This window comes from Pagrus pagrus (assembly GCF_965226575.1).
Source record: "Pagrus pagrus genome assembly, chromosome: 18".
Classification (NCBI taxonomy): Eukaryota; Metazoa; Chordata; class Actinopteri; order Spariformes; family Sparidae; genus Pagrus; species Pagrus pagrus.
In genome coordinates this window covers 29,362,002-29,382,974 of record NC_140202.1, presented here as the reverse complement: position 1 = coordinate 29,382,974, position 20,973 = coordinate 29,362,002, and the positions used below count along the sequence as shown (strand labels likewise).

Here is a 20,973-nt window from a genome sequence, read left to right as displayed (position 1 = left end):
GTCCTGTTGGGAGTTGCATTCCTTCTTGTTCATTCGTCAATTCTCTCAATTTCGTCCTCTGTGACTAATGTTCTTTCAATAGTATTTGTCGCTGTTCAAGGTCCTAAAAAATGTCCATTTCAGCCATTTGTCCTCCTGCTGTGTTTCTTGCAATCTTAAGCGATGTGTCAATTTTTCCATTGCATATATTTCCTCTATTATCCCCATCCATTGTTCCCGAGTCGGAGGTTCCACTCTACCCCATTTCCTTGTGATAGCTTTTTTCCCAGCTATTAACAGTATTATTACCAGGTACCTATCCCCTGCATGTACATTTTCCTCTGTGAGATTACACAAGTAGAGTACCTTACAGCACATAGGGATCTCATATCTCAACACCTCTTGCAGAGTTTTATGTACCATTTTCCAAAACAGTTGCACCTTATCACATTTCCAAAATACATGTGCATGGTCTGAGCTTAATGCTCCACATTCTCTCCAGCATGATAGATTCTCATTCAGATATTTACTCTTGACCTTGGGCGTGATAAAGAATCTGATCAAATTTTTCCAAGAGAACTTCCTCCATATCCGCAAATTGGTGGATGAATGATGTATTTTCCACATATTTAGCCAATCATTGTCCGAAATTTTTATATTGAACACTGACTCCCACTTTTCTTTTATACAATTAGTTGTATTCTTGTCTATTGTCAATTTTTGGTACAGTGCTGTTATTATGCTAATTTTGGTGTCCTTGTAAATACTAATTATTGTTTGTATCACCTCCTCATATCCCCGTTGGTGGGCGAAGGGGAAGTCCTCATCTCTAAGAAAGTCCTTCCTAGACCTAGAACTGAACCCGGCTCACGGGGTTCATATTGGGATCATGTAACATTACTGGATGCATGAGATACACCTCTTGTTTTTACATTTTACATCTGTAAATATTTTTTATTAATTTTTATATGTAAATATCAGCATTTTAGCTCAATAGCTTCCAGGTCATGTGATCAATTGACTCAAAATCAGTGTGGGATCATAGAAATACACTGGCTGCATGAGATACACCTCTTGTTTTTACATTTTACATCTGTAAATATTTTTTATTAATTTTTATATGTAAATATCAGCATTTTAGCTCAATAGCTTCCAGGTCATGTGATCAATTGACTCAAAATCAGTGTGGGATCATAGTACTACACTGGCTGCATGAGATACACCTCTTGTTTTTACATTTTACATCTGTAAATATTTTTTATTAATTTTTATATGTAAATATCAGCATTTTAGCTCAATAGCTTCCAGGTCATGTGATCAATTGACTCAAAATCAGTGTGGGATCATAGAAATACACTGGCTGCATGAGATACACCTCTTGTTTTTACATTTTACATCTGTAAATATTTTTTATTAATTTTTATATGTAAATATCAGCATTTTAGCTCAATAGCTTCCAGGTCATGTGATCAATTGACTCAAAATCATGTTGGGATCATGTTACTACACTGGCTGCATGAGATACGCCTCTTGTTTTTACATTTTTTTATGTTCATAATTTTTTTTAATTTTTAGACTATATGTCAATATCAGCATTTTAGCTCAATAGCTTCTCAATAGCTTTAAACACAGTCTGCAATACGGGTGCACTTGAAATGTGTGAGTGGCTTGCGAATGTCTGTCGAATATCCAACTTAAAACTAACTTCACTGAAGTGAAAAACTTGTAGTTTTTGTCTCACTCGGAGCGCTGTATCCCGGCTCCATCTTTGCCCATCACTCGCTGCCCCTCCGGTCCTCCTCGCACCCTCCCGCCCGCCGCAGGTTCGGTGTCCTCGCCTGGCATATCCACGGTGTAGCCTCTTTCCTCCATGTCTCGTGCGGCTTCTCTGGCGCTCCCATATGTCTTCACACCGTTGTTCCAGTGAATCCGGATTTTTGTGAGCAGTGTCTGGAAACGGATTCCCTTTTCCTTTAACACTCTCTAGATGCCCACATGTCTTCCGTTTCTGGACGATTTCAGTGGGGTAATCGTGATCGAAGAAAACTTGTTTTCCGCCCACCTGTATCTTCCTCTGCCAAGCCTCCTTCAAAACCGTTTCTTTTATCTCAATCTGTAAGAAGTTGGCCACGATTGACCTGGGAGCGGCACCCGGTCCCGGTTTTGGGGTGAGAGCTCTGTGCGCTCTTTGAATCTGAAGATTAGTCCTTTCAGGTAGCTAGAGTTCGGTGTTTAGCAATTGGTCCAGGTATTTGGCAGCGGAGCTCCCTTCCATGTCCTCCGGCATGCCGAAAACTCGAGTATTGTTTCTCCTTGACCTCCCTTCTAGATCTGTCACTTTCTCTCTCAACCGGTCTGTCTGCTCCCACATCTCCGCCAGAACATCCTTCGCGTCCGCCTTCCAGCTCCTCCGGGGAACAGCTTGACGTTCCGAAACACCTCCATTGCGAAACCCCTCCATTCCGACACACCCCACTCTGACATACGGCCGTTCCGAATCCAACTTTCAACTTCCAATTACTTCCCAATATGGTTAGGGTCAGGGGTTCCACAATAGCCTTTTTGGAATAACGGGGTCTTTAGAAAAAATGGGAAACCACGCCATTACGATCAATGGAAGTCTATTTTCGGAACAGCGGGGTGTAACCCCAGCTCCGCTATGTGCGTCTGGGCCTCGGTGATTTCAGTCTTTTGTGCCTGTAGTTCGCTGCTGGTCTCGTTTAGCTTGCGGTCAATTTCCTGTTGGAGTGCTACGAATTTCTTCCTTCACATCTTGTTTCAGTTCGACTTTAAGTGTAGTTAGCTCTTGTCGTAACTCTTGTTTAAGCTCTTTTATGTCCTTACTGATTGTGGCGAGTCCAGCCCGGAGCGTCTCTGCCTGGTCTTGACCGTCAGTTTTCTCCGCTGCACCTTCCTCGTGTTCGGTAGCTCTAGCAGCGCTAGCAACACGCTTGGAGGTTTCTTCCATTACGAGTTGTTTTTCAGCTTTGTTTGGCTTTTCAATGTTTCTTCGGCTTCTTCGTGTGCTTCCTCCACTCATGCCTTGCTTTCGTCTATCGAGTTACATTTATTTGTGGATTTTTTAACCGCCATGGGAGAGCTCGTTAACTAAACGTCTATACTCTCCGCCATGTTCCAATCTTTGTTATCTTAAATAAATGATATCATGAAAAGAAATATTTATCTGAATTCCACAGATTATCATTCTGGATACATGGACGACTTGAACTGTTTTCCCCAGTTTCACTCAGCTGAAGTCTGATCTTATTTATTATTTTCATGTTAAACTTTAGAAGAAGACAGGTTCCGTTGAGAAATGAAAACACAACATATCACAGTTGACCTGATGAACTGTGGTGTTGCTGTCATTCATGGCTCTCTTTATGTTCCTCTTGGGCACATCAGAGTCTTGTGCGACAACTAGCAATGAAAATCGTATTATGGGTCTGGTGTTATACCTCATATCAAACTAATTATTAAATTGACCAAACCCTATATCCCATCAGGCCCTGGGGCAGACCAGAGCACACTGGACTATACATACTGTATAGTAGGTGGAGGGGGTAAAGGACTTCCTGTTTGCTGTTTCTGTACTAACTTGTGTCATCTCTGTGTGTCTATCAGGTCTGAGTGTGGACCGGCCCTGTGCTCGCTCAGTGAAGGTGGACTCTCCCTGTGTGTTCAGCCAGGTGTGTGTGAGAGGAGGCGTGGTCTGGGCCCTGAGCGAACACAAAGCTTTATTCTACCGAGAGGGACTGAACAGCTACTGCAGCGAGGGAGAGGGCTGGAAGTACGACACCGTCAGGTACTGCTACTGATCAGAATCAGAATCAGAATCAGTATTCCTTTATTGTCCACCAACGGGGAAATTTGTTTGCCACAGCAGCCAAAGGACAGAATATTTATAAAAAACAATAGCCAAAAATTAACGATATAAATTGAAAAGGTAAGAAATAGAATAGACTTGTATATACATATAAACATGATATTGTACAAAATTATTATTATTTACAATATGAATAATAAATATGGATATTAGGAAAATTGACAGTGCAGAGTGAGGTCTATTGGAAGAAGTGCTGATTGTAGAGTCTGACAGCAGCAGGAAGGAAGGACGGACCTGCAGTACCTCTCCTTCACACACTTGGGGTGTATCAGTCTGTTGCTGAAGGAGCTGCCCAGTGCTGTGAAAGTGACCTGCAGAGGGCGGGACTCCTTCACCAGCAGCGATGACAGCTTGTCCATCATCCTGCTCTCTCCCACTACCTGCACTGGGTCAAGAGGGCATCCCAGGATGGAGCTGGCCTTCTTGATAAGTTTATCAAGTCTCCTCCTGCCTGCTGCTGAGATGCTGCTGCTCCAGCAGACTACTCCATAGAAAATGGCGGATGCCATCACAGAGTCATAGAAAGAAGTCAGGAGTGCCCCCTGCACTCCACAGGACCTGAGCTTCCTCAGCAGATGGAGTCTGCTCTGACCTTCCTGGTTGCTGCAGTGTGATCAGTCCAGTCCAGTGTATTGTTCAGGTGAACTCCCAGGTACTTGTAAGACATCACCATCTCAATGTCCATTCCCAGGATGTTCACCTGTGTGCAGGGTTGTTTGCGCCTGCGGAAATCCGCCACCAGCTCTTTGGTCTTCCTGGCATTGAGCTGGAGGTGGTTCCGCTGGCACCAGTCCACAAAGTCCTTAATAAGTTCTCTGTAGGCTCTGTCGTCACCGTCCCTGATGAGGCCGACGATAGCAGAGTCGTCAGAGAATTTTTGTAGATGGCTGTGGGGTTATAGGTAGGAGAAGTCTGCAGTGTACAGGGTGAACAGGAAAGGGGCCAGGACTGTTCCCTGTGGGGCCCCTGTACTGCAGGCCGGTTGGTGAGGTAATTGAGAATCCAGAACGTGAGGTGTTGGTCCACCCTTGCGAGCTCCAGCTTGTCCCCAGTGGAGGCGTGGGTGTCTGGTCAAATCTATTGAAGAATAGGTTCAGGTCGTTCACCCACGTCTGATCCCCCGCAGCCTGAGAGTCTGGTTTCCTCAGCCCTGAGATGGTTTTAAGGCTTTTCCAGACTCCACTGACATTTCTCTGCTGCAGCTGGACCTCCATCCTCCTCCTGTAGCTGTTCTTCCCCTCTCTGATCTTCTTCCTCAGCTCCTTCTGCACAGCCTTCAGCTCCTCCTTGTTGCCTGACCTAAAGGCCCTCTTTTTCTCCTTAAGGCCGGAGAGAGAGCTCCAAAGGGAAGCAATTAAAGGATAACTACCATTTTTTACAACCTGGACCTTATTTCTGGCAAAATATATGATCATTTACTCACCCAGATAACTTTGGTGTCATTCGGCGTCGTTCGGACGAAATTAGATCCAGTGTAGCGGCGATATATCCATATAATGGGAGAGACGGGGCAGCGACACACAGCCTCTATATAACGCATTATCTGCCACGAAACTAGTTAATTTCATCAATATTTTGTTATGAAATGCTAGCGCTATTCCCCTCTGAGTCCGGGCTCGTCCGTTATCAACATCCGGGGTCAAACTAGCAGTAGCAGCTACAGGTAAACAAGCCGCGCTGTCGCGGGTGCGCGCGCAGCTCAGAGACGACATCTTCCAGGTCAGAGGTAGTAGATCAGCCTACAGACCCCGGATGTTGACAATAGACGAGCCCGGACTCAGAGGCTAATAGCGCTAGCATTTCATAACAAAATATTGATGAAATTAACTAGTTTCGTGGCAGATAATGCGTTATATAGAGGCTGTGTGTCGCTGCCCCGTCTCTCCCATTATATGGATATATCGCCGCTACACTGGATCTAATTTCGTCCGAACGACGCCGAATGACACCAAAGTTATCTGGGTGAGTACATGACCATATATTTTGCCAGAAATAAGGTCCAGGTTGTAAAAAACGGTAGTTATCCTTTAAAAATAGTTAAAAAGTACAAAAAGAAATATAAAGAGGAAAAAGCTCAGAAGTGAGCGAGAGCTTCTGCAACAGGCTGCCACTCACGCGGCTCCATCTTGAAGCAACACAAGGTAGTTTGGACTCATTACTACCCCCAGCTGGTTTAGAAGCGCAATTATCTGTTACCAGTGTCGTAAATACTGTCGCTGTATGAGCCACCCTGGGGAAAATGAATACACAACAAGCTTCAGAGATTCAGAGATAGCAGTTGGTAGTTTGTTAGCATATAGGCTACACAGCACATTAGCATGCTAGAATTATTCTCATACCGAGTTGGTTGTAGTGATTGCGCCGACTAAGTTACTTCCAAAACACAACGCTTGGGCGTGAATGTGTTTAGTAACGTCTGAAAATATAGCTATGTTACTAAATACAATCGCAAGTTGATGTTGCGTTTGGTGTAATAACTACAACCAACTCGGTACGACAACAGTAAGTAGCATGCTAACGTTACCGATAATAACAATAGCCTAACGTTACCTCCCGACCACACTGTTCAACAATTACGTTGATTATCTGCATGAACTAAGGAATCTGCAAATTTTCATGGCAAGACGTTCATAGTGTTTTAGTAAGTTACTCATCGTTTACAGTCACTACATGAAAACGTGCAAGCCATCGAAACGGACAGCATTAGCTTATCTCCCGGCTTTATTACGGTTGTAAACTGTGGACAAATAGAGCCCCAATGAACACCACATAACAACAAATCAACTCAAAGTAAAAGTCGGTAAGATAATTAATATGTATATATGTAATTATTGAGTTACAAATCCAGTAGCATCAAGGCTAGGTCGCCATCAGTCTTGAAACCCAGTTCTTACTCAGCTTGTGCCACTGAGTGTAAGCTGGTCCAATATTCATTCGTGTCACTTTCTGTTTTTCTTTTCTTCGCCTCCTCAGACAATACCTTCTTTGCTTTATTCGCTGGCACAGCCATGGCGTTGGTTTACGAAAAATCCAAGTAGCTGCTGGCTAAATCCACCGATGAATAAATGTTTGACGTGCCGTAAAACCGGTCGCACTAGACGCCTTTACGTCAGATAGGTTCCGACCCGCTCTGAGAAGTTACACAGTGCGGTTGCTGCCGGCGCGACCCCCCTCAGGCTGCAGAGACGTCATTATTACATTATTTTAAGGTCGAAAAACTATGTAGTGTTGCTTTAACATCCACAATGTAATATTACTGTAATACTGCTATAATACTACTGTAATACTGCTGTAATACTGCAGCGAGGGAGAGGGTTGGAAGTACGACACTGTCAGGTACTGTCTACTAATGTAATACTACTGTATACTGCAGCGAGTATTGATAGTTCACACTCAAAGGATGTTACCATTGTTAGCATATTCCAGTGGGACTTTTAGCTATATTAAACTGACAGAGGACAGATGATCCATCTGACGGCTGAGGATTTATTGATCATTGATCAATACTGTTTCTGACTACAGTGAGGCTCAGGGTCTGGAGTTGATGTGTGTTGCCCTGGGAGACGGTGGTACGGCCTGGGCACTGGACGCTAGCGGCAGCCTGTGGTTCAGAACCGGTATCAGTTCGTCCAGACCGCAAGGAGACGATGACCACTGGTGGCAGGTAGATAAAGAAAACCTGTCTGTTTGTCTCCGACCTGTCTGCCTGTCTCTGTGCTGTCTGTCTGTCTCTGACCTGCCTTTCTCTGACCTGTCTGTCTCTGACCTGTCTGTCTCTGACCTGTGTCTCTCTATCAGATCAGTATTTCAGACTACGTGGTCTTCGATCAGGGAAGTCTGTTTCAGACTCTGCTGCAGGCCACTCAGAGTGTTGCCACGGTGACAAGGGCGCCGGTGGAGCGGGTGGTGGCCTTCCTGTCGCAGTACTCTCAGTGCCAGCCGAGCCTGGTCAGCGCCAACGGCAGTGGAGTCTGGGTTGCCTCAGGACGGAACCAGCTGCACCTGGCTCGCGGCAGCCTCGTGGGTCAGTGGAGTCCAGAATACTGCAGTACTGTACAGTATAGTCCAATATACTGCAGAACAGTAGTATAATGTACAGTACTGTAGAGTGTACTACAGTACTGTACAGTGTATTTCAGCCATCAGTTTTCTGGTTTTGTTTTTCAGGAACTTTCTGGCAGAATGTTGTTCCCAGAGGAACCGTCTCCGCCACCAGGTGGACCTTCATCACGTCTTCAGCTGTGCCTCACAGAGAAGGTAACACACCTGTTCTCTACACACTCCAACACTCACAGTCTACCTGTGTCTCTCACCTGATCATCGGTTTACCTGTGTCTCTCACCTGATCATCGGTCTACCTGTGTCTCTCACCTGATCATCAGTCTACCTGTGTCTCTCACCTGATCATCAGTTTACCTGTGTCTCTCACCTGATCATCGGTCTACCTGTGTCTCTCACCTGATCATCAGTCTACCTGTGTCTCTCACCTGATCATCAGTCTACCTGTGTGTCTCACCTGATCATCAATCTACCTGTATCTCTCACCTGATCACCTAACCCAAACCCTACCTGTGTCTCATCTGTGTCTCAGGCACGTTCCTGTGGTTGGCTCAGAGCAGGAAGGATCTGTTCTGTGTTTGGGACCAGGATGGAGAGCTTCGCCCCTCCTCTGTCCCTCTACCACCTGAGGTAAACACACCTGTCTCTGGTTGGCCTTCAGTCTGAAGGTCTCCCTCTTTGTTCTGCTGATGTTCCTTTGTGTTCTACCTGTGTGCTCAGGTGGAGCTGACTCACCTGTCTGCCTGTCGCGACGCTCTGTGGGGTTTGGACACTCATGGCCGAGTCAGTATTCGTACGTTGTCTCCATCCTGTCCTGTCGGACTCCACTGGACCCCCCTGGACCTGAGCCAGCTCGGTACGTACCTATCATCCAGGTGGACAGTGGGTGGAGCTATAGATTACATCACATTTATTTACGTGACACTTTCATCCAAAACCACGTAGAACTGTGACAATACAGCACAAGAACTGAAAGAATCCAGCAGGTACATCGGACAGGTGGGTTTCAGTCCGAACAGGTGGGTTTCAGTCCGAACAGGTGGGTTTCAGTCTCTGTTACCGGGTCATGTCCCACTGGGCACTACACCGTTCCACTGTCTGCCTACCTGCCTAGCTCGATCTGCTCCACGTAGATTGACGTGGCTGCTGTTCGCTTCCATCAAAAACAGACTCGCCATATCTCAGACGCTTCTGGGATGCTGCTGAAATGAGACGTTGTGCAGCCGGTGGAAACATGAGCATTGTGTAGAATGTCGCACATAACGCAGTGTAGACGGCCCGGTGGAGTCTGAGGGTTAAAGTCCAATCCGATCTCAGTTCTCAGTGTTGATGAGAGATTGTGGACGTGGAGGAAGAGCAGCTCCGTATTGTTCAGGTGCAGCTTCAGATGTTGTGCATCTGCTTCGACCTGTGATAGAAACGGTGTGAGTGAATAATAGCAGACCAGAACAGCAGTGATCCTACAGGTTCAGACACAGATTCTCTCCATGTTACACTGAAGGCCAGAATATCTCACTTGTGTTTTCACAGAGTGTTTGTCTTTCTCAGTCTTCAGGTGACCCCATACTGTACATGTCCAATGGGGCTGAGGTAAGGTGACTGTGGAGGACAGTCCATGACAGTCAGGACTTCTCGTTCTTTGGTCTTCAGGTAGTTTGCGGTGTGTTGATTGATAATTTGACACAGACTGAAGGAGGAGTGAATAATGTAGCTTTCCTGTTTTAATATAAAATATTAATAAAAATCCAGAAAAAGACAGAAAAATGATTCAAACACAAAATATGAAGGTGTAATTTAATGTCTTTTATTTTGAAGAGGAGTTGTTGATCTAATGTGTGTGTTTGTGTTGGGGGGGGTCAGGTTACAGTATGACGCACACACACACACAAACACACACTCAGCTGTGTTTCTCCGTCACTTTGACAGGTGGAGGTTGTGTAACAGGTCTGTAATCTAGAGGTCAACATGGAGAGTGTGTGACCACATCAGACTGTAACCTGACTGTGGTGTCAGAGCTGTTTTTAGTTTCCCTTACCCTTCTCACTATCAGAGACCACAAGACTGTCTGTCTGTCTGTCTGTCTGTCTGTCTGTCCATCTCTCTGTCTCTGCCTGTTTCTCTGTGTGTCTGTGTGTCTCTGTCTGTTTCTCTGTCTCTCTGTCTGTCTGTTTCTCTGTCTCTCTGTCTGTCTGTTTCTCTGTCTGTCTCTCTCAAATTCAAATTCAAATTCAATTCAAAGGAGCTTTATTAGCATGAAAGTTTAACAAAAATGTTGCCAAAGCATCAAAACACAACTTGTCCAAACATTCGGATAGAACATAACAAATAACAACACAAACACAACACCAAGATTGATTTACATTAATTATATATACAGTATATACAGTGTATGTGTGTGTGTGTGTGTGTGTGTGTGTGTGTGTGTAGCAGGTATGCCCTGTCTCCTTCTCCCAGCAGTATTTCAATGTTGAGAGGTGGTTCAGCTCTTTGGACTCTGAGATTACAGAGTTGAATTTGTTAAAATAAATGTTCCTGGTGTTGTTGAATGTTTCACATTGTAGGAGAAAGTGCATCTCTGCCTCAGCCTCACCTGTCGAGCAGTGACCACATGTTGTGTTGTCTTTTGGTTGCCATGATTGTTTGTGTCTTCCTGTTTGGATTGTCAGTTTGTGGTCACTGAGCCTGTACTTGGTGAGCATCTGTCTCTGCTTCCTATCTCTGACAGTAGAGATGTTCTGCTGACTCATCATGTTTTCAGGGCGAGATAAGGTTCTGATCCACTTTGGCTTTTAGTTTCTTCTCTCCAGTGTTGCAGGTTTCTTTACATTGCTTTACATACATTGCTGCCATTTTTAGCACAGAAGATGATTCAAGTTCACAACGAAAACAAACAAAAAATAAACAGCCATGTCCACAGTCGTCTCTGAACAATGAAGTGTCTTAACAAACTATTTCCAACAGTTGGACAAATACAAGGTGCGTAAGGTGTGAGTGGGCGAGCGAGAGTGAGGGAGTGGACAGTCGATCCTCTCTTTGACTAAGAATGCTCGAGACCATGACGTAATTTCAATCGATTTCAATAAAAAAATCGAAATCGTGACACCCCCAGTATCTGCCTAATTCTGCTCTACCTGCATTTGTTGGTGTGTTTCTGTGAACGTGTAAAATGTGTCTGCAGAATTCTGCATGCAAAGACTCTGTTGGATGTTTGTCCCAGCGGGTATAGCTCTGATGCGAACCGGCGTCCCATAGTTTAAAATACAATAGCTGGCAGCATACTCACAATCGACTATCGTTATTATTTTGTACATTGTAGATCAATACTGAAGACATCCAAACTATGACAGAACACATGGAATTAGGGTTAGAATATGTTTTATATTTTATTTTCTTCAAAGTAGCCACCTTTTGCTTTGATGACAGTTTTGCACACTCCTGACATGGTACACAGTTCAATTCAGTGAATAATACTATTCGACTACTGTTCTAATCCATATTATGGCAAGAACCACTAAGCTAAGTACAGAGAAACGACAGTCCATCATTACTTTAAAACATGAAGGTCAGTCAATCCAGAAAATATCAAGAACTTTGAATGTACCCTCAAGTTCAGTCGCGAAAACCATCAAACACATGATGAAACTGGCTCTCATGAGGACCACCCCAGGAAAGGAAGACCAAGATTTACCTCTGCTGCAGAGGATAAATTCATTAGAGTTACCAGACTCACAAACAACAAATTAACAGCACCTCAGATTAGAGCCCAAATAAATGCTTCACAGAGTTCAAGTAGCAGACACATCTCAACATCAACTGTTAAGAGGAGACTGTGTGAATCAGGCCTTCATGGTCGAATTGCTGCAAAGAAGCCACTACTGAGGAAGAACAAGAAGAAGAAGAGGTGTTTGGGCCAAGACACACAAGGAATGGACATTAGAACAGTGGAAATCTGTACTTTGGTCTGATGAGTCCAAATTTTCGATTTTTGGTCCTACCCATTGTGTCTTTGTGGGACGCAGAAAAGGTGAGCGGATGGTTTCTGCATGTGTGGTTCCCACCGTGAAGCATGGAGGAGGAGGTGTGATGGTGTGGGGGGGCTTTGCTGATGACACTGTTGGTGATTTATTCAAAATTCAAGGCACACTGAACCAGCATGGCTACCACAGCATTCTGCAGCCACATGCCATCACATCTGTTTTGCGCTTAGTGGGACCATCATCTGTTTTTCAACAGGACAATGACCCCAAACACACCTCCAGGCTTTGTAATTGCTATCTGACCGAGAAGGAGAGTGATGGAGTGCTGCGTCAGATGACCTGGCCTCCACAATCACCCGACCTAAACCCAGCTGAGACGGTTTGGGATGAGTTGGACCGCAGAGTGAAGGCAAAGCAGCCAACAAGTGCTCAGCACCTCTGGGAACTCCTTCAAGACTGTTGGAAAACCATCCAGGTGACGACCTCATGAATCTGACTGAGAGAATGTCAGGAGTGAGCAAAGCTGTCATCAAAGCAGAAGGTGGCTACTGAAGAATATCAAATATAAATCATATTCTGCTTTGTATAACACTTTTTTGTTTGCTACATAATTCCATATGTGTTCCTTCGGATGTAGTTTGGATGTCTTCAGTATTGATCTACAATGTAGAAAATAATATAAATAAAGAAAAAACATTGAATGAGAAGGCGTGTCCAAACTTTTGACTGGTAGTATGTCCATGTATATGTCCACTTATAAGTCCAGACTGTCCTGTGAGATTAAAACTTGTCAGTGTCTAATCAGTTTCTTTTTTTTTACGTGCTGTATTGATCTTATTTATTATATCAAGGTTGGTGAACTGAGTCTCAGGACCAGTTGGCTGTGAGGACTCTTCTCCTGGATCATCTCGGGTATTTTAGGGTTTGTGGTGAAAACTTAGAGGATCATTTGTTTTGAAGTGATTGTAGAGTTTGATTGGCTCTTTTTTATTTTGTTTCATTATTTAAGTTTTATTTTGGAGAGGCATCATTCATAGTTTTTCTGTTCAGGTTGAATATACTTTTACAGAAATCCGTATTAAGTCCTTCAAACTGAGGAGAATGGTCTTTAGTCATTGATGAGCTGATTTAAAGATAAAGCAGAGTTAGATGTGACGAACAGCTGCAGCAGCATGTTGTTGAGGTTCAGAGGTCAGCAGGACAGCCTGTCAGTCAGAGCTGAAATATGAGGCTGTTACCCTAAAAGAGAACTGACCTGGAATCTGTTCAGAAAGAGGACGTGGTCAACTGATCCTGTTCACGTTCCACCTGGACTCAACTGGAACCATAAATAATGATTTGTTTGCACAGCGCTGCATGCGACCTGATCACCATCAAACATCAAACAATAACGTCTGTAATGACTTTATTTACTGAAAAGATCGTTGAACCACAGAACAGCCTTAAAATCTTAAATTAACTCCAACATTTACCGTCAGGTCATTTATACAGTCAAACTGGAGTGAGAGCGATCAAGAGACCTGTCATGACTGACGAGGGTCTGCAGGGTTTCCCAGTGATCCTTGAAGAAATTCTTCTGGACCTTTAGGTGGTTCTACAGCAGGATGTTTGAGGGACCTTGAGGCAGTTCAGGGGTACTTAAGATCATTCTGAGGTTCTATTAGTTCTCAAGACAGTTCTAGAGGTACTTAAGGAGGTTCTAAGTTAAGTTAAGATGTATCTTTATTGATCCCAGTAGGAGAAATTCAGTTTGTCACAGCAGCAAAAGGAAACAGTTAACTTGTTAACACGTCCACTTCAACTCGTTAACACGTCCACTTCAACTCGTTAACACGTCCACTTTAACTTGTTAACACGTACACTTTAACTTGTTAACACGTCCACTTCAACTCTTTAACACGTCCACTTTAACTCGTTAACACGTACACTTCAACTTGTTGACACGTCCACTTTAACTCGTAAATACGTCCACTTTAACTCGTTAACACGTACACTTCAACTCGTTGACACGTCCACTTTAACTCGTAAACACGTCCACTTTAACTCGTTAACACGTACACTTCAACTCGTTAACGCGTACACTTCAACTCGTTAACACGTCCACTTTAACTCGTAAACACGTACACTTTAACTCGTTAACACGTACACTTCAACTCGTTAACGCGTACACTTCAACTCGTAAACACGTCCACTTTAACTCGTTAACACGTACACTTCAACTCGTTAACACGTACACTTCAACTCGTTAACACGTCCACTTTAACTCGTTAACACGTACACTTTAACTCGTTAACACGTCCACTTCAACTCGTTAACACGTCCACTTTAACTCGTTAACACGTACACTTCAACTCGTTAACACGTCCACTTCAACTCGTTAACACGTCCACTTTAACTCGTTAACACGTACACTTCAACTCGTTAACACGTACACTTCAACTCGTAAACACGTCCACTTTAACTCGTTAACACGTACACTTCAACTCGTTAACACGTCCACTTCAACTCGTTAACACGTCCACTTTAACTCGTTAACACGTACACTTCAACTCGTTAACACGTACACTTCAACTCGTTAACACGTCCACTTTAACTCGTTAACACGTACACTTTAACTCGTTAACACGTCCACTTTAACTCGTTAACACGTCCACTTTAACTTGTAAACACGTCCACTTTAACTCGTTAACACGTACACTTCAACTCGTTAACACGTCCACTTTAACTTGTTAACACGTCCACTTTAACTTGTTAACATGTACACTTCAACTCGTTAACACGTACACTTTAACTTGTTAACACGTACACTTTAATCAAATCAAATCAAATCAAATCAAATTTTATTTGTATAGCCCAAATTCACAAATCACAGTTTGCCTCAGAGGGCTTTACAATCTGTACAGAGACGACACCCTCTGTCCTTCGACCCTCGATTCGAGTGAGGAAAAACTTGCCCCAAAAAAAAGGCCCTTTTAACAGGGAAAAAAAATGCGGAAGAAACCTCAGGGAGAGCCACAGAGGAGGGATCCCTCTCCCAGGACGGACAGACGTGCAACAGATGTCGCATGTACAGAGCAGATCAACGAGATCACAATGTATTCAATTATAAGCGATGGTTGACAGGAGTGAAAGTACATAAAGATGTATTACAGCAATAATAATGAAATGCACATGGAAATGTGATTACTAGTGATAACAGTAGTAGTGATTAATGGTAAGGATAGTATGTAGTAATGCATTACAATAATAGTAGTGGAACGTATGTAACAGATGTGACTAATATTAGCGACAGTAGTGGTGGGTGTCAGGCAGGGTCATGGCAGTAGGCGCATCCACGATCCGGCAGGGTCATAGCAGTAGGCGCATCCACGATCAGGCAGGGCCATAGCAGTGGGCGCATCCACGATCAGGCAGGGTCATGGCAGTAGGCGCATCCACGATCCGGCAGGGTCATAGCAGTAGGCGCATCCACGATCAGGCAGGGCCATAGCAGTAGGCGCATCCACGATCCAGCAGGGCCATAGCAGTAGGCGCATCCACGATCAGGCAGGGCCATAGCAGTAGGCGCATCCACGATCAGGCAGGGCCATAGCAGTGGGCGCATCCACGATCCAGGACCCGGGCGCGGCCAGGATCCATGGGAGCCTGTAGGACTAGAAAGCACAAGGACTCCGGGGAAGAAGTAAGTCAGTGACATGCAGAGATGGGGCATGTATACAGGCATAATGTATACCGATGGAGAGGAGAGGAGAGGAGAGAGAAGCTCAGTGTGTCATTGTCCCCCGGACTAGGCCTATAGCAGCATAACTAAGCTGGTCCAGGACAGGCCTGGGCCTGTCCTGGACCAGCTCTAATTATAAGCTCTATCGAAAAGGAAGGTCTTAAGTCTACTCTTAAAGGTAGAGAGGGTGTCCGCCTCCCGGACCAAAACAGGAAGATGGTTCCACAGAAGAGGAGCTTGATAGCTGAAGGCTCTGGCTCCCATTCTACTTTTGGAGACTTCAGGAACTACAAGTAATCCTGCGTTCTGGGAGCGTAGTGCTCTAGTTGGGTGATAGGGTAGTATGAGCTCCTGGAGATATGATGGTGCCTGACCATTAACAGCTTTGTAAGTGAGGAGAAGGATTTTAAACTCTATTCTTGATTTTACAGGGAGCCAGTGCAGAGAGGCCAATACAGGAGTAATATGATCTCTTTTCTTAGTTCCTGTCAGTACACGTGCTGCAGCATTCTGGACCAGCTGGAGACTCTTTAGAGACTTGTTAGGGCAGCCTGATAATAGAGAATTACAATAGTCCAGCCTGGAAGTAACAAATGCATGGACTAGCTTTTCTGCGTCTTTTTGAGACAGGATGGGCCTGATTTTTGCAATGTTACGTAGATGAAAAAATGCAGACCTTGAAATTTGTTTTATGTGGGAGTTGAAGGACATATCTTGATCAAAGATAACTCCCAGATTCCTGACGGTGGTGCTGGAGGCCAAGTTAATGCCATCCAAACTCGCTATATCATTAGATAATGCATCTCTAAGGTGTTTAGGACCAAGTACTATAACTTCGGTTTTATCTGAGTTTAACAGCAGAAAATTGCAGGTCATCCAGGTCTTAATGTCCTTGAGACATGCATGGAGTTTAGTAAGCTGATTAGTTTCATTTGGCTTTATTGATAGGTATAACTGTGTATCATCTGCATAAGAATTTTTACAGGTGTGTTCAGGTAAAATGTCACCTGTGTGTTAAAGGAAGTGTTCGCCTGGTCAGTGTGAGCTGCGGCAGTCAGAACGTCTGGGCGGTCGACAGTCGAGGAGTCGTATACTTCAGAGTCGGAACGCAACCGCTGAACCCAAGCATGATGCTGCCGGCCTGGATCCACATAGAACCACCTGTACAGGTAACACACACACCTGATCCACATAGAACCACCTGTACAAGTAACACACACACCTGATCCACATAGAACCACCTACAGAGGTAACACACACACACAATCTACATAGAACCACCTGCACAGTTAACACACACACCTGATCCACATAGGACCACCTGTACATAGTGTGTGTCACCTGTCCAGGTAACTGTGACATCATGTCTCAGCAGCCAATCGGGGTGCAGCTGGTCAGTATTCAGACGAGTCCTAATGATCGTCTCCTCTGGGCGTTGGACAACAGAGGAAGTGTCTTCGTCAGGACCGGACTCAGTGACGAGATGCCTGTGGGGACGGACTGGGAGCTCGTACCAGGTATACACCTGTCTCATCTACACATCTGTCTCAACTAGGGGTGTAAGAAAATATCGATACACTGAAATATCGCAATGTTTTTTTTCACGATACCGTATCGATATTCAGCAGCACTGTATCGATTTTTTTTAATTAACAATAACATGCAAATATTCATGGCGTTTGTTCATTTTTGTGTTGCAATTAAACCTCCGATGGCTAGTTTACAGCAGTCATTACATGAGAGTATATGCTAATTTCTTTGTGGTAACAGCCAGAAAAGGTGTTATGACGTTTGAAGGTATAGAGACCATATATTCTTTTGATAACTACTTTGAAATCAAAAACTCCTATCACTGGTTGTGATCCTCTAAGCAGATATCTAAAAATATCTACAGCCTTAATGTAACATTGTTTACATATTATTTGTATAAGTATTTGAGACTTTTACTGAAAGGCAGATATTAATTTCTTCAGCCTGCACATAAAGAGCGGATGTTGCAGTGACTTTGCATTTTCTTTTTTGAATTTGAACCTGCTTATACAGTATATTACAGTTAAGGGATAACCTTTTAACAGAGTCAAGAAATCTGTTAACTTATTTTTTTCATTTGTTTATCCAAAAAATCCTGCAAATGCTTGTATTTCTTCTCTTGTGAAATACAAATATAGATCCCTCTGTTTGAATTCAGTAAGCTGATGTTAAGCATGTAACAGCATTGTGTGTTTACTATGCTATGACAGTTTTGCTACAATTAAATTCTTTAGAAGAAACTCAATATATCGTCGTTCCTACAGTGTCGCAATATATAGCAATATATTGTATCGTTGCCCTTGTATCGTGATACGTATCGTATTGCCAGATTCTTGCCAATACACACCCCTAGTCTCAACTACACATCTGTCTCAACTATACACCTGTCTGTCTCATCTATACACCCGTCTCATCTATTCACCTGTCTGTCTCATCTACACACCTGCCTGTGTATTAAACTGTGTACTCTGTGTACCTGACTGTGTACTCTGTGTATTGCAGGCCTCTCTGTCAGTCAGCTGGTCCTCAGCTCTCGGACAGTTTGGGTTCGGTGTGTAAATGGAGATCTGGCTCGACGTTACGGTGTCTCAGACAGAAACCCAGCGGGAGATTATTGGAAGAAGATCCCCGGACACGCCAACTGGTTAACTGGTGAGACCAGTTTATACCTGTTGTGTACCTGTGTGTGTATGGTGTTCTCAGGTGTGTTGGTGTCTCAGGTGTGTATGGTGTCTCAAGTGTGTTGGTGTCTCAATGTGTCTTATATGTCTCATGTGTCTCAGGTGTGTAGGTGTCTCATGTGTCTCAGGTGTCTCATGTGTCTCTTGTGTATTGGTGTTCCACGTGTCTCATGTGTCTCAGGTGTGTTGGTGTCTCATGTGTCTCATGTGTGCTAGTGTCTCAGGTGTGATGGTGTCTCATGTGTGCTAGTGTCTCAGGTGTGTTGGTGTTTCACGTGTCTCATGTGTCTCAGGTGTGCTGGTGTCACATGTGTCTCACGTGTTTTGGTGTCTCATGTGTCTCAGGTGTCTCAGCTGTGTTGGGGTCCCAAGTGTCTCAGGTGTGTGTCTCTCTCTCTCTTCAGTGACTCCCGAGGACGAGTTGTGGGCGGTGACTCTGATTGGTGGATTGTCTCGTCGCCTGACAAAGCTCCTCCCACAGACTCCCTGTAGGCCCGTCCCCTCAGGCCCCTCCCTTAGCGGTGACGACGTTGATGACGAATGGGAGCTCATCTGACCCATGTCATCACTGTGATGTCACCACTGTTTGGTGTTGGTCATCTGATCTGGTTTCACTTAATAGGACGCTGTGATGTCACAGTGACCAGTGACACCACTTCCTGTTTACAAACAAACAGGAAGTGTTTACAAACAAACAGGAAGTGGGTTCAACTGACACTGAGCAGGCAGTCGACATCACTTCCTGTGACATTAATGTTTGGAGGACGGTTCTGAAAGACGATAGCCACCACACAGGGAGCCCAGGTGGCTGCTGGGAGATCAAGTGTAATGAGACTTTATTTAATTTTGTTTAAACAGGAAGCCTTTTATTCTGAAGGGATGGTGGACGACAAAGGGATCGGTTCTGACTGGTTGTAACTGGTCCAAACTGGTTGTAACAGGTTCTGACTGGTTCGAACTGGTTCGAACAGGATCTCACAGGATCTCACTGGATCTCACTGGATCTCTCTGGTCCACACTAGTTCTAACTGGTTCGGACTGGTTCTGAGTGGTTCAACTGGTCCAGATTTGCTTTTCTATCTTTTAATTCCAGTTTGTCCGCCTGGTTCAAACTGGTGTTTTTGAGGGTTTGAATCCAGTTTAGTCCGGTTAAATTGGTTCTGTTTCAGTCCAGTTTGGAGTGGCTCAAACTGGTTCTAACTGGTTTAAAATCATCTTATTTTTTCCAGTTTAGTTCAGTCCAGTCAAACTGGTTTTAATGGGGACATTAAAGGGACATTTAACTGCAGAGGAAGATGTGATTCTGATTCTAACTGGTTCTCTACCAATCTGAGTTCAGTCTGATTTTATTTATTGATCAGAGACCAGCGTTAGCTTCAAGCTAATTTTTAAAGGGATATTTCACAGTTTTAATTTATTTGTATGTTTTCCGAGATCAGACTGGATCAAACTGGATTAACTAACCTAAACTGGGTATAACAGGTTTCCATCACTGAATCTGCTCCTCTTACTGGGAACAGACTGGACTGTTGGTTCTCCTGAGGCCATGTTGCCCACCTGTCTGTCAGTTACACAGTTACCATGGCAACAGGCAGGAGCCCTGTCCACTGGGACTGATTCATTAAAAAATGTTAATTTAATAACTTTAACATTTAAAGATTCTCCTGAAATGAGATCTAAAACATAACCTGAACTGTGGTCGACTGCAGTGAGCCCTGATGGACCCTGATGGACTGCAGTGGACCCTGATTGACTGTAGTGGACCCTGATGGACCCTGGTGGACTGTAATGGACCCTGACGGACCCTGGTGGACTGTAATGGACCCTAATGGACTGCAGTGGACCCTGATGGACTGCAGTAGACCCTGATGGACTGCAGTGGACCCTGGTGGACTGTAGTGGACCTTGATGGACCCTAATGGACTGCAGTGGACCCTGATGGACTGCAGTAGAACCTGATGGACTGCTGATTGACTGCAGTGGACCCTGATGGATTGTAGTGGACCCAAGTCCGGTCTGAACTAGATTGATATTAAAATACTAAAAAAAATCTCTGGAATGGTCCTTTTAACTCCTCGTCCTCTGTCCTCTTCGTCTTTGCGGCGTTGCCATGGAAACCTGAGCAGGTATGATTGCGTTGTGATGTCATCCTGCTGTCAGCTGATTGGTTGGATGTTCTGACAAGTAAGAATTCAGTGTAAACTCACCTGTTGTGATTTCCTTCATTAACTTAATAAACATGTTTAAGCACTGAAGAGGTGTCAGGTTATTGATCAGGTTATTAATCAGTAACAGTGATTCTTGAGGAATGTGTGTGTGGCCTGAGGACAAAACACACTTGACACAGAAAAATCATTTTTAAAAGTTTAATGACCTCAAATTAAAAATACTCAGTATATATCACAAACACAAACACAAATACACTCTTACACACACTCTCTCTCTCTCACACACACACCCACTCTCACACACACACTCTCTCTCTCACACACACACACACTCTCATACACACACACTCTCTCTCACACACACACACTCTGTGTGTGCCTCAGTTCTGATCAAAGATCAATGAGTTTCAGTTTGTTGATCATGTGTTGATCAGGACTTGACTTGTATTTTTCTTTTCTTGGAATTAAAACA

At 44.1% G+C, this 20,973-nt stretch overlaps 1 protein-coding gene across 3 annotated transcripts in view; it reads left to right on the top strand.

Moving 5' to 3' along the window:
• tecpr2 (tectonin beta-propeller repeat containing 2) overlaps positions 1-20,588 on the top strand; it is a 48,547-nt gene extending 27,959 nt beyond the window's left edge. For 2 of the 3 annotated variants that reach the window (XM_084382123.1, XM_084382122.1), the window contains 10 exons: positions 3,604-3,784; positions 7,388-7,529; positions 7,664-7,889; positions 8,033-8,122; positions 8,457-8,554; positions 8,645-8,780; positions 16,643-16,791; positions 16,995-17,139; positions 18,155-18,304; positions 18,738-20,588. In XM_084382123.1, coding sequence (XP_084238249.1) covers positions 3,604-3,784; positions 7,388-7,529; positions 7,664-7,889; positions 8,033-8,122; positions 8,457-8,554; positions 8,645-8,780; positions 16,643-16,791; positions 16,995-17,139; positions 18,155-18,304; positions 18,738-18,889 — 1,469 coding nt within the window. In that variant the 3' untranslated portion in view covers positions 18,890-20,588. The remainder of the gene's footprint in view (positions 1-3,603; positions 3,785-7,387; positions 7,530-7,663; positions 7,890-8,032; positions 8,123-8,456; positions 8,555-8,644; positions 8,781-16,642; positions 16,792-16,994; positions 17,140-18,154; positions 18,305-18,737) is intronic. The other variant, XM_084382124.1, reaches the window with a different exon arrangement.
• Positions 20,589-20,973: the final 385 nt, after the last annotated feature.